The following is an 11,888-nucleotide window of genomic DNA, read 5'->3' on the forward strand; positions in this document are numbered from 1 at the left end:
CTAGATCTCCTCTCTCTTTTCCCTCAAAAACTAGCAAGAATCCATGGAGGGATTGAGAGTTAGCAAGCTCGAAGAAGGTCAACAATGGGGGAAGAACACGAGCTCAAAGGATAAGGTTCATTGGGGAAGAAGACCCCCTATTATAGGAGGGGGAAAAGCCAACCGTTATGTGCTCAGCCCGCACACGAGCGGTACCACCGCTCGGGCGGAAGAAGCAGGGAAAATGAGCAACAAAACATGAACCTTGGGGCGGTAGTACCGCATATAAGCGGTACTACTGCTCACCCCAGCGGTACTACCGCTGGAGGAGCAGAACACGGGACCAAAAGAGGCAGGGCAGAGCAGAGTACGGCGGCAGTAATGCAGTAGCGGTACTACCGCCCGACCAGAGCGGTACTACCGCTTATAGGCGGTGCTACCGTGCCTTACTGCCGTGCAACTACTGCTAAACCCGACACGAAAAGTGTATGACCCAAAATCGAGGCGGTAGTAGAGCGGTACTACCGCTTGACGCTATAAGCGGTACTACCGCTGCCGACCGCGGTACTACCGCAGGGAGAAAACCAGAACTGCCCTAACTTCTTCATACGAGCACCGAATTGAGCAAACTCAAGCTTGTTGGATACAAGACGACGAGTAGCATCAAAACCTCCAACCGAAAAGAACCGGCATAACCTCCAACATTGAAAACACCATAGAACATGCGAGTGAACTCCGTTTTCGATGAACTTGAGCTTGTCACCAAGATGACCATAAGCTCCAAAACACACAACGAGAAGAACCAAACAAGAACCAATAAAGATGATGCAAGGATGCAATGGTTTGAGCTCTCTACGAACGATACGATCAAGCTACTCATCGAGAGCCCCCTAGATAGTACGGCAATCGATCCTATAACCCGGCCTCCCAACCACCACTATGAGACTGGTAAAATAGAAAACCTATCAAGGGCAAACCTTTGTCTTGCACATAGTCCACTTGAGCTAGATGATGACGATCTTGACTTCCTCAAGTTGGACCACCTTCCTTGATTGTGTTGGCTCGATGAATACTAGTTGATTGCTTCCCCATACTCCACTATGGGTGAGCCACTCTTCAGCACATCTTCATAAATCCATTGTTACCATAATGGACGACAAGCTTCAAGCATTTGATCTCTTCATAATGCTCCACTTGAACTTGCACATCGCCACCTAACCCCACAAAGAACTCTCACGAAAACCATTGGTTAGCAAACAAAGCGTGATGGACAATGCTTACCATACCATGGGATCACTTGACCCCTCAATACATCTTGTATGCTTTGTGTGTTGATCAACTTGATTCATTCTTGACTTAATCTTGATCAACCTTGAATCTTTCCAATTCTCTTCATTTGGATGATGTCTTGAAGGTAGACATGAATTATCACACAATCTTCTTCTTCAAGATATGCTTGCAATAAGCTCAACACTCACGTGACCAATCTTCAAATAATTCCTTGAATATCACCTTGGTCGACACAAACTCTCCTTGAAACCAACACATGTACTCCAAGAAAAGCCTATGGACAAAACCTTCAAATATAACTCAAGGCAACCATTAGTCCATAGAGATTGTCATCAATTACCAAAACCAAACATGGGGGCACCGCATGTTCTTTCAGCCGCGCGCCGCTCACGCCGGAGCAACGTCGGCTGCCCGAGTACGCCGCCGACTCTCCTAACTGGGAGGCTTGGTTCGCCCTCGAACACGAGGAGCAACGACGCTCAGGTGTCGATGTCGTCCCGCCGCCGTTCCCACCGCCGCCCCCGGAGGTAGAGACGGAGGACATGGGGGCGGAGGCGGAGTACCAAGCCGCCCTCGAGGAGGCCCTACAACACGCGCAGGAGGCTAGCCGCATCGAGGAGAACGTGCACTGGGATGGGCTGGAGCAAGCCCTTGCCCTGTCGGCGGCGGGGGACTCCGTCCACACCCCGCTCTTTGTGCCGCCGCCTCCACCGTCGCCGCCCGTACAGCCCAAGCCGGAGCCGGAGCCGTCGCGTAAGCGCTCCGCGCCTCCACCCACTTGGCCGGAGGAGGCCTACTCGTGGACGGGCCAGTACCACGAGTGGGTGAGCGCGCCTCCCGTCCACTTCGCCGCGACACCGGAGAAGGAGGCGGCCCACCTCGAGCGATGGGAGGAGCACTGGCTCCGCCAGGAGCAGGCCGACGGTGAGGAGTAGATGCGCTACGAGGCCATGCTCCAACGCGACACGGAGGCGCTCCGGCTCGAGGAGGAGGAGGAGGAGGAGCGCGCACGGCTTGCCGCAATGCCGCCGCTCCAGCAGACGCCGGAGGAGGCTGCCCTGGCAGCGTACCAGGCGGCGTTCGGGTGGGCTGGCCCTGCTCCGGTCTTCATCGACCTCACCAACGACAGCGGCGTTGAGGGCAAGGACAAGGCCGACGACGTCTAGGGCAGCGTGCGGGACGGCAGCAGGCGGGCGCAGACTTTTTTTTAATGTTTTATTTAATGTTTATTAGATTTAGGTGGACTTTGGCCAGCGTTTGACCGGCCACTTTATGTTTAATTATGTTTATTTCGTGCAACTTGTTTTTTCCCATACCGGCACATTTGGGTAGGCCTCCCCGTTGGACGGTCAAGCTGACCCATTTTAAAATGCGGACGCGCACGTCCGCCTGGCCGACCCAAACGGACAAAAAGCGGACAAAGCGCGCGTCCGTTTGGGTCACCCCGTTGGAGTTGCTCTTAGTACAGCAGGAACATGTTTGGTCAGCAGATGCTGGGGGGGGGGGTGATTTACCACCTTTTCTTCGTGTTTATTGTTCTTGATTTTTACTTCCGTTTTCTACATTTGTTTACACAAAAAAAATACATAAATCATTTGAAAAATGTTAAATACGTACAAAGAAAATGTTTCTCATGTATATAAAAAATTAATTAACAAAGTTGATCATGTATTTAGAAAGTAGTAATCAAGGACTGAAAATTTTCAATAAAGTATTTTTTACTCAAGCATTTGAAAAATGTTAAATATATATATATATATTGTTTTGTCATGTATACGGAAAACATATACAAAAAATATACAGTATGTATAAAAAATGTTGATCATGTATTTAAAAATGTTAGTCAAGATTTTGAAAAATATTAAATCTGTATAGAAAAAATGTTTCTCAACAAAAAGTTTTGACAAAAAATACAGTAAGTACGAAAAAATGTTGATCATATATTTAAAAAATGTAAACTGTGTATAGAAAATGTACAACATATGGTGAATAAAAATAGTAATAAAAACATATATTTTAGAAAAGGTACTTATTAATTTAAAAATATCAAACATGTACAAAAAAGTCCCTAATGTATATCAAAAGTGTGCATTGTGTGCGAACAAAATATTTATTCCCATTCAAAATTGTTCCCATGTATTTGTATATTTTTGACTATGTATACAAAAAAGTGTTTGAAACTTGTATGTAAGAAAAAAAATATACATCATGTACTTAAAAAACAGTGAAAACAGAGAAAGAAACAACGAAAAACAAATTAGAAAAAAACAAAGAAAAAATAAAAACAAGAAAAGACAGAATTAGTGAGTTTGACAAAGAAAAAAAAGAAAAAGGTAAGAAAACAAAGAAACGAAGAAAGAAATAAAGAAAACTTACATACATAGAAGAAGAAAAAGAACCAATGAAAAAACCCCAGAGTATCACGAAGAAAGAAAGGAAAAATGAAAAAAAATCGGCAAAGAAACAAAAAAACGATAGAAAAACCATAAGAAAACTGGATAGCACCATGAAATCTGACCACAAACGGTCCAAACAATAAAAAAGACTTAACAGAAGAAACTTTGAGAATAAAAATGAACACATTGCTACAGTGATTGGACGACCCGGGCGCCGCGCTTCAGGCGAGGGGAGTTACCAATAAGGGAGACATAGCTTCTTTGGCCGTTTGAGGAGTGCGGTGATTTGTTTAACACGCTATATACGCATACACTCATACATACCTACATACACTCATCTCTATGAACATACATACACGTACACGCACCCTACTTCTATGATCATTTCCGAAAGACTGAACCGACACATTATCTTGAGATTCACGTAGTCATCACAGACGTCTTCATAGTCGACGGAAACATATTCTAGTGGGTTGGTTTCACCGTATAAAACCTAAACATCTCCGCTGGAACACTTTGGTGCGCTTGGGCGCAGGCCAAGTGCAAATTACACTTCTGCCTAGCCATGAGAAGACGCATTTAGACCGCGATCGACGCTTGCGTCATGGTCTGACATCCCATGTCGTTTGCCCTCTGTGCGACCAGGAGGTGAAGACTGCGGACAATAATGCGCTGGGCTGCGTCTACGCCAGAGAGGTGTGGCATGCCATGTTAGCTTGCTGTGGTCTTGCTCACCTTGCGCTAGCTGCCGCTGTTGATGCACTTGTTGAGTGGTGGCTGGACTCTCTGCCCTCATCCCGCGGTTTCACCGCTGGGGCTTTGACTCTATCGCCTTGCTCTGCATTTGGATGCTCTAAAAGGAACGGAGTATTTCAGCGTGCTGTTCTGATGCCCCGTGAGCCGTGCTGTTGCACGACCATTTTAGTAATTCTCATGGACACAATACTAGAATTGCCATGGTCATATTACTAAAATTGCCATGTTAAGTTACTAAAAATGCCATGATCCATAAATTAAATTTGACGTGGTTATTACTAAAATTTCCATGATCAATTGATAAAAATTGTTGTAAAAAGTAGTTAAAATACAATGGTACCTTTAAATCTAGAATGAAAACTAGATCAAACATGTCATGACAATTTTAGTGTAAACACTATGACAACTTTAGTGTAAGCATCATGATAACTTTTGGCTCAAAAACAGATCGTCAAAACATATCAACATGAATATAATTTTAAAAATCTCGTCGAGTCAGATTTATGATGAAAATGGATTTTCAATCAAATTTTTTATTTAGGAGATAAAACAATTTTAAGTCTTAAAACCAAAAAAATTACCGATGATGTCATCTGTTTTGACGTGGCAAAATAGATGGTAATGAATGCCGTTGGACCATGTTGCTTCGTGTCACATGTGTGGCATTTATCATTTGGGAAACTTTAAGAGTAAAAATGAACACACTGCTACGGTGATTGGCCGACTTGGTCGTGCCGCGATTCAGGCGAGGGGAGTTACCAATAAGCGAGACATAGCTCCTTCGACCGTCGGAGGAGTGCGGTGAATTTTTTTAACACGGTACATACACACACACCCATCCCTATGAATACACGTACAGACACCCTACTTCTATGATCATCTCCGAAAGACTGAACCAACAAATCATCTTGAAATTCACGAAGCCGCTACACATGTCTTCGTAGTCAACTAAAACGTCTTCTGGCGGGTTGCTTTCACCGTATAAAATCTAAACATCTCTGCTGGAAAGGCACTTTGGCGCGCCTGGGTGCCAACCAACTGCAAATTACACATCTGGTTAGCCATGAGAAGACGCATTTGGACCGCGATCGACGCTTGCGCCATGGTCTGACCTCCCATGTCGTCTTCCCTCTGTGCCACAAGAGGCGGAGACTGCAGACCATATTGCGCTAGGCTGCGTCTACGCGAGAGAGGTGTGGCACACCATGTTGGCTCATGGTGGTCTTGCGCACCTTGTGCCCGCTGATGCACTTGTTGAGTGGTGGCCGAACTTTCGTGTCCTCATCCCGCGGTCACATCGTCGGGGCTTTGACTTCATCGCCTTGCTCTGCATCTGGATGCTCTGAAAGGAACGGGATGGCCGGGTATTTCAGCGTGCTGTTGTGATGCCCCGCGAGCTGTGCCATCGCATGACGGCGGAGATAGACCTCTGGAAGCTCTCGGGCTCTACCGAGTTGATCGACATCTGGAGATAATTGTCTCTCTGCTCTAGGGCATTGTTTTACGGCCGCGATAGCTAGGATGCCCTTTCCTTTGTTATGTCGCGTTGTATCTTTGTAACCGCGGATGTTTTCCACCGGATTCTCTGTATTTCTACCTGACTCTCTTCTAATACATTGGCATGCAAGCCTTTTGTGTGTTTGCAAATAAGAAGAAGAAAAACTAACCATCCGAGGTACGTTCACGTGGGTTGATTTTGAATGAAGTGTATTTTAGGTCCCTGAATTATTTCACGGGTGCCACGTAGGTCCTCGAACTATGAAAATCATCATTTGAATATTCAAAGTGCAGTAAATATGTCATCCAGGTCCAAAATCAGCTCAATATTAAAGTAGTCCGAGGACCTATTCTGCTTAGCATGACACACTTATTGTACTTTGAGGATCTGAATGATGATTTTCATAGTTTGAGAACCTCTTTGATACTCTTGAAATAGTTTAAGGACCTACTATAGACTTTATTTTTGTGACCGGTTTGTCCTTTGAGATGTGTTTGGAGCGCCCGACTGTAGATGTATTTAGTACGCGTGCGGCGAATTATTTGATTTGGTGTTTTGAACCGAGTCTCACAGCCCAGCGCATCCGTCCCGGGCCGTGTCGTGTCGTGTCCATGTAGAAAACCTTTTTGACGATTCCGGGCTTCACGTGCACACGCCGCGTGAAAGCAGATCGACATGACTCGCTAGCTCGCCGACCCTACTCCCTGTAGGCTAAGACCGGCCGGTTACACACATCGTTTGAACCCTTGTCTTGTTGGACCAATCCATCAGGCTGTGGAACGAGAGGGTCTCCTTCTTGCCACACCCTTGTTGTTGTAAACACAATGTAGGCAAGTTGCATGATGCAGCAAACGGGGCACAAAACCACGGTGAAAGATCGAACACGGTCCCGTGTGCCACACGGACTGGCTGCTGATTGCGCCTTCTGTGTCCAGGTCCAGGGACTGTACAGCGGCTCCTTGCGTGGGCACACGGCACACGCCTCTCACTGCTCGTACGTCCTCTCACTGCTCGTACGCGGGTCACGCCATGTCCACATGGTGCAAACTCCCCTTTGCTCTGCCACACGCCCATCGATCGTGCCCGTGGGCCAAGTTGGCTCTATGCTAGCCTAAAAAAGGCTTCCCACTTTCACTGCTCACTTCCCGGCAACCAGCCGCGCGCGCCGCCTTCCGGGCATCTTCCTCCCCCCTGCCGCGGCGCGGATCGACCGCACGTCCGGCGACGAGGTGACGGCACCAAGCCACGTACCGGCGCGGCACAACGCCAGGCGGAAATTTTACTTCCATGGTTACTGTCAGTCTGTCCATGGACAGCAGCGGCGACGAAACTTCCAGGAAAAGCGCGGTGAACTTCACATGCCACTCACTGCCATCCCCGTTCACCTGCGCCGCGTCGATGGGTCCAAACGAGGCGATCCGGTGAGAGGGACGCCGCTGGTTATTGCGGCTGGCCACGTCACTCGTCAGCTACCGGATTAGACAGAGAGCGTATATTCATGGCAGCCCCATGGTGGTGGCCTTGCCCAGGACCAAAATGGAGAGGAGACTAGGACCGGTCCGAGCGTGACGTGTTTATTTCCTTCTCGGTTCAAAGTCTCGCGCTTTTCTCCGGTCTTCAGTCAAACCGCGCTCGATTTTTTATAGTCCCCGTCCATCAACAGTGTTGGATTCTTTTACAAAAAAATGAACGGTGCTTGATCAGCGCTTACTTGGCCCGGGCCTATAAAAGACCTGCTCATCATCATCATCACAGGGAACGAAAACCCGCCAAGCACGCACGCGCACGCGCACGCTCATGAGAAGCTTGCCGCTGATCGACTAGCTAGAGCAGGTGCCGGGCATGGAGGACACGACGGCGACGCTGGCGACGGAGCTGGACGGGCTGCTGGCCATGGCGAGGGAGCTGGAGGAGAGGGTGGACGGCGACCAGGGCGCGCCGGGCGCCGCCAGGGAGCTCTGCGCCGAGCTGGCCGCGTCCGTCGACCGTGCCGTGCGCCTCGCTGGGAGCGGCCCGCGCGGAGGCAATGCCGGCGGCAGGGCGAGAGTGAACGGCCAGCACAGGGGCGGCAGGAAGGCGGGGGCGGTCAGGGCGCAGGTGCGGGTGGCGTCGATGCAGGACCTGGGGTCGCTCGACGACGGGCTCAGCTGGCGGAAGTACGGCCAGAAGGACATCCTCGGCGCACCGTACCCGCGGGCCTACTTCCGGTGCACGCACCGGCACTCGCAGGGCTGCCAGGCCACCAAGCAGGTGCAGCGCGCCGCCGCCGACCCGCTGCTCTTCGACGTCGTCTACCACGGCGCGCACACCTGCGCCCAGGCCACCGCTGTCCTCGTCGGCACAGATCAGCAGCCGCCTGCTTCCTTGGGCCAGGAACAGCAGCAGCAACAGAGCTCGCCGGCTGAGGCGTCGGAAGGGATGCAGTGGCCGGCAGAGCCCTTCACGCCGCCCTCGTTCCCCTCCTCGCCGGCCGGCTGCTACACGCCGGGGAACTCCTGGTGCCAGCTTGCCGGCAACTACGGCTACGCCGCCGGAGGCGGCCTCGGGGCTGACATGGACTTCGACGAGCTGTTCTGGAATATGTAGTTTTTCTAACCGGAGTTTCAGAAGACTGTAGGCGCCGTGTCCACTATCCTACTGTATTCCCACTAGTACTTAGATTCAGACTCGTGATCATTTATCGCAATGGAAGCTATATATCTGCAGTAGATATAGCACCATCACTAGTAGAACTGTAGTGGTCATACACTGGCCACTGGAAGAACACCAAATTGATCTACAGAGACTCTGAACAACACTGGCCACTGCAATATACTCCCTCCTTACAGAGAGAGTAGTATTATGGATCAGCACATGCACAAAGCCAGTCTGTGCAGTTTATTACAGCATCAGGGGCTTCATAAGCTAGTTGAGCAACAGAAATGTACACTCACTACAGTACAATGTCATCACTAGATGCACCAGGAAAAGGTTCTCAGGGATTTACAAGCACCATTTGGGGGAACTGGTGAGAGTACCTATACTGAACTCTTCTCCTTGCTGTCCTGAGGAGCTTCAGGACTGCTCTCCTCTGCTTTGTCCAGGTTCCTCAAGGCTCCCCTCAGCCCAAGCACAATGAATAGATTGGTAAGGGTGAGAAGCGATTCCGCCGTCCCATGCAGCAAATCCACATTTGAAAGCGAGGTCCCGTAATGAACTTTGGCTGAAAGAGGATGGTGATGTATCGGTAAATACTTATTGTGTCGATCAAGGTGTGTAAGATTCACTGAAAACTTATGATATGATGCAATTACCATATATCCCAGCAGGTACTGCTCCGGGGATAAAATGCCCGTGCAATGTGCATGAAACAAAAGGGAAATAATCAATGACGTGAGAGGAGGTAATTTTCTTCTAGCTAACTAAATAGCGGAAACTAAATAATTTAAAATAGAAGAGGCCAATGTATACACTATACAGCAGATGGACACATACACATATTTTGTTCTGACACTTAAGTCCCAATCAAATGGCAAGGCTTTTTGCCAAAAGGATAACAAAAATCAAGATTCACATTAATTGAGGAACAAATTGGTTCGTTTGTGCCACACACACACGCACAGTAACATTTTGATTGATCGTGCACTCTACTGATTTCAACGTCCCTTTTCCTTCCTACTTCGTTCTACAAATTTTCATTAGTCATTATAAGTCTTCTCCAACGACCTGAATTATGTACTGAAATGCTCCAAAACAAACCAGCATCAAATTTTCTTTTCTACATGCTTGTGTTAGTCATTTGCCTTGGCTATAGTTAAAATGTTGAGCTTTGGGAAGATGCAAACATCATAAAAGCTATTGGCCGGTTGCTTTGGAACAGTATATAGAAACCTGCAGTGGTGCTCTCTTACCAAGTGTATGAACATTTTGTGTTTTAAGTTCAATCATTCCACAAACTTCCTGTGTTTACACGCACATGAGCAACGTTTTGTCGACATAGAACACATTTTGCAGATGTAAGCTGAGTGCCATGGCATTTTGAGTTGTTCAAATATATCTGACAGCCACATAATGCATGCACAATTATTTTTTCGTCTCGCCACACCATTCATGACAGCTCTCAGTTTCTCATGATGAAATCCATGTGATTTTCAATGCACAGCATCGTCTGTACTCACCAGATATATAAAATTGACCTTCTGATAGTGGCCAAATTGCCCAGTAGCATTCACATTCAGTTCTCTAACCGCTTCTAAAATGTTTGCTGCTGCTCTGCTCTTCTAAATGTACAAGTATTTTCGCTCCCCAACCACAACAACAACTAGATTGACACGTGAAAACAGCGAGACGAAAAGGGAAGAGGAGGAGGAGGGGGACGCGTACTGGTGGCGCCGACGAAGGCGAGGAGGAAGTAGAAGCCGAAGAGCGTGAGCCCGGGCGCCGTCTTGGACCGGGTCATGAAGTAGAGGAACCCCAGGTAGGGGAACAGCGACACGGCGAAGAGCTGCGACGCGATGCTCTGGGAGTCGACGCCGGGCGCCCACGGGTCCACGGGGAGCAGCCCGCACCGCACCACCGCGCTCCGTCCCCTCCTCCTCGCCGCCGGCGCTCTCCGTTTGGGGAGAAGGACGCTCCCGAGGAGGTAGCTGCTGCCGGGTCGCGCGGCGGGGAGCGGCCGCGCCGGCGCGCGGCAGGCGGCGGTGGCGGCCAGCATTTCGGCGCGTGGAAGGAAGGGCGAGCTCCCTCCGTTTGGGTGGCTCGCGTTGCTCTCCGGGGGATGACGCCCGGAAATGGGCTGGCCCGTAAGCCCAGCTCTTGGTCTCAAAGCTGGCTAATTGGGACATGGGCTGCGTACCGGCCCATGAGCACAATGCTCGACCAGGTACAGGCCTGGCCCGGCACGGTTTTTTTTGAAAGATCCAGCATCGCCGGCTTATCATTGATTTAGGAGAGGAGAGTTAAAACAATCGAAATCCCTAATTAAGGAGTACTCGTTGCAAAGAACACTCCATTTTCCCATGTTGCGACAAGTGACGCACATGCAGCGCGCCACTTGTCGCAATCTGAGAGTTTTCCCTTTTTTTCGTAGATTCGTTTATTCAAAACGTTTTATCTCTTAAACCGTGCGTCCAAATCTCAAACCGTTTTTACCATTGGATTCCTCACGTTGAGATCTTCAAAACTAGATCCCATGTTGATAGGTTTTGACAAACTTTTTTTACGAAAAAACCGGATGAAAAACCGAACCGGGAGCACGGTTTTATTTCCTTTCCGAAAAAGGCACGCCTGTGCTTCTCGTGGAAACAAAACCGTGACTCTCGTGGAAGGAAAAAAAAACAGAAAACGCGTTTTTTTCGTTTCCGAGAGGCACAACCGTGACTCATGCGAAAACAAAACCCTGACTCTCGCGAAAGAAAAAAAAACAGAAAATGCGTATTTTTTTTCCTTTCCGAGAGGCACGGCCATGACTTTCGCGTAAGCACAATCATGCCTCTCGCGAAAGCAAAACTGTGACTCTCGCGAAAGAAAAAAAAACAGAAAACGCGTTTTGTTTTTCCTTTCCGAGAGGCACGGCCGTGACTCTCGCGAAAGCACAACTGTGCCTCTCGCGAAAGCAAAACCGTGACTCTTGCGAAAGAAAAAAAAACAAAAAACACGTTTTTCATTCGTTTCCGAAAGGCACGGTCGTGACTCTCGATAAAGCACAACCGTGCCTCTCGCGGAAGAAAAACCATGACTTTCGCGGAAGGAAAAAAGAAAACGCGTTTTTTCACGCAATTTTTTTTTTCAAATTTGTTTTTGATTGGAAAGCTAAGAAAGACCGGGGGAAAACCAAAACGTCGAAAAAAACCCAAAAAAACCCGTTTAAAAAGCCGAAAACGCATGCGGAAAAATAAAAAAACCAAAATTCGAAGAGAGCGTTCAGAGCGCGACACGTGGCAAATGGCTGAGAGCGCGTCAAGTGACGCTGATCGTTGCGAGGCTCCCGA

At 48.6% G+C, this 11,888-nt stretch overlaps 2 protein-coding genes across 3 annotated transcripts; one reads left to right on the top strand and one right to left on the bottom strand.

Annotated features, from left to right (window-relative positions):
* Positions 1-7,655: 7,655 nt before the first annotated feature.
* Positions 7,656-8,698, top strand: LOC125530018 (transcription factor WRKY19-like). Its single transcript, XM_048694430.2, has one exon. The coding sequence runs from the start codon at positions 7,762-7,764 to the stop codon at positions 8,503-8,505; it is 744 nt and encodes a 247-aa protein (XP_048550387.1). The 5' UTR covers positions 7,656-7,761; the 3' UTR covers positions 8,506-8,698.
* Positions 8,699-8,707: 9 nt separating this feature from the next.
* LOC125530036 (1-acyl-sn-glycerol-3-phosphate acyltransferase) lies at positions 8,708-10,675 on the bottom strand. Of its 2 annotated transcripts, XM_048694440.2 has the most exons (3): positions 10,282-10,672; positions 9,213-9,230; positions 8,708-9,121 (listed from the first exon to the last, which is right to left on the bottom strand). In XM_048694440.2, the coding sequence occupies exons 1-3, from the start codon at positions 10,610-10,612 to the stop codon at positions 8,937-8,939; spliced, it is 534 nt and encodes a 177-aa protein (XP_048550397.1). In that variant the 5' UTR covers positions 10,613-10,672; the 3' UTR covers positions 8,708-8,936. The 2 variants fall into 2 exon arrangements, with proteins under 2 accessions (XP_048550397.1, XP_048550402.1); XM_048694445.2 differs by lacking the exon at positions 9,213-9,230 and having other exon boundaries at positions 10,282-10,675.
* Between the last annotated feature and the right edge of the window lie 1,213 nt (positions 10,676-11,888).

Source organism: Triticum urartu, chromosome 1A, assembly GCF_056163025.1.
Source record: "Triticum urartu cultivar PI428250 chromosome 1A, HENAU_Tu73, whole genome shotgun sequence".
Lineage (NCBI taxonomy): Eukaryota > Viridiplantae > Streptophyta > Magnoliopsida > Poales > Poaceae > Triticum > Triticum urartu.

Excerpts from the sequence above, each read along its gene's own strand:
- LOC125530018 (XM_048694430.2), top strand. The coding sequence starts at position 7,762 with ATGGAGGACACGACGGCGACGCTGGCGACGGAGCTGGACGGGCTGCTG.
- LOC125530036 (XM_048694440.2), bottom strand. The coding sequence starts at position 10,612 with ATGCTGGCCGCCACCGCCGCCTGCCGCGCGCCGGCGCGGCCGCTCCCC.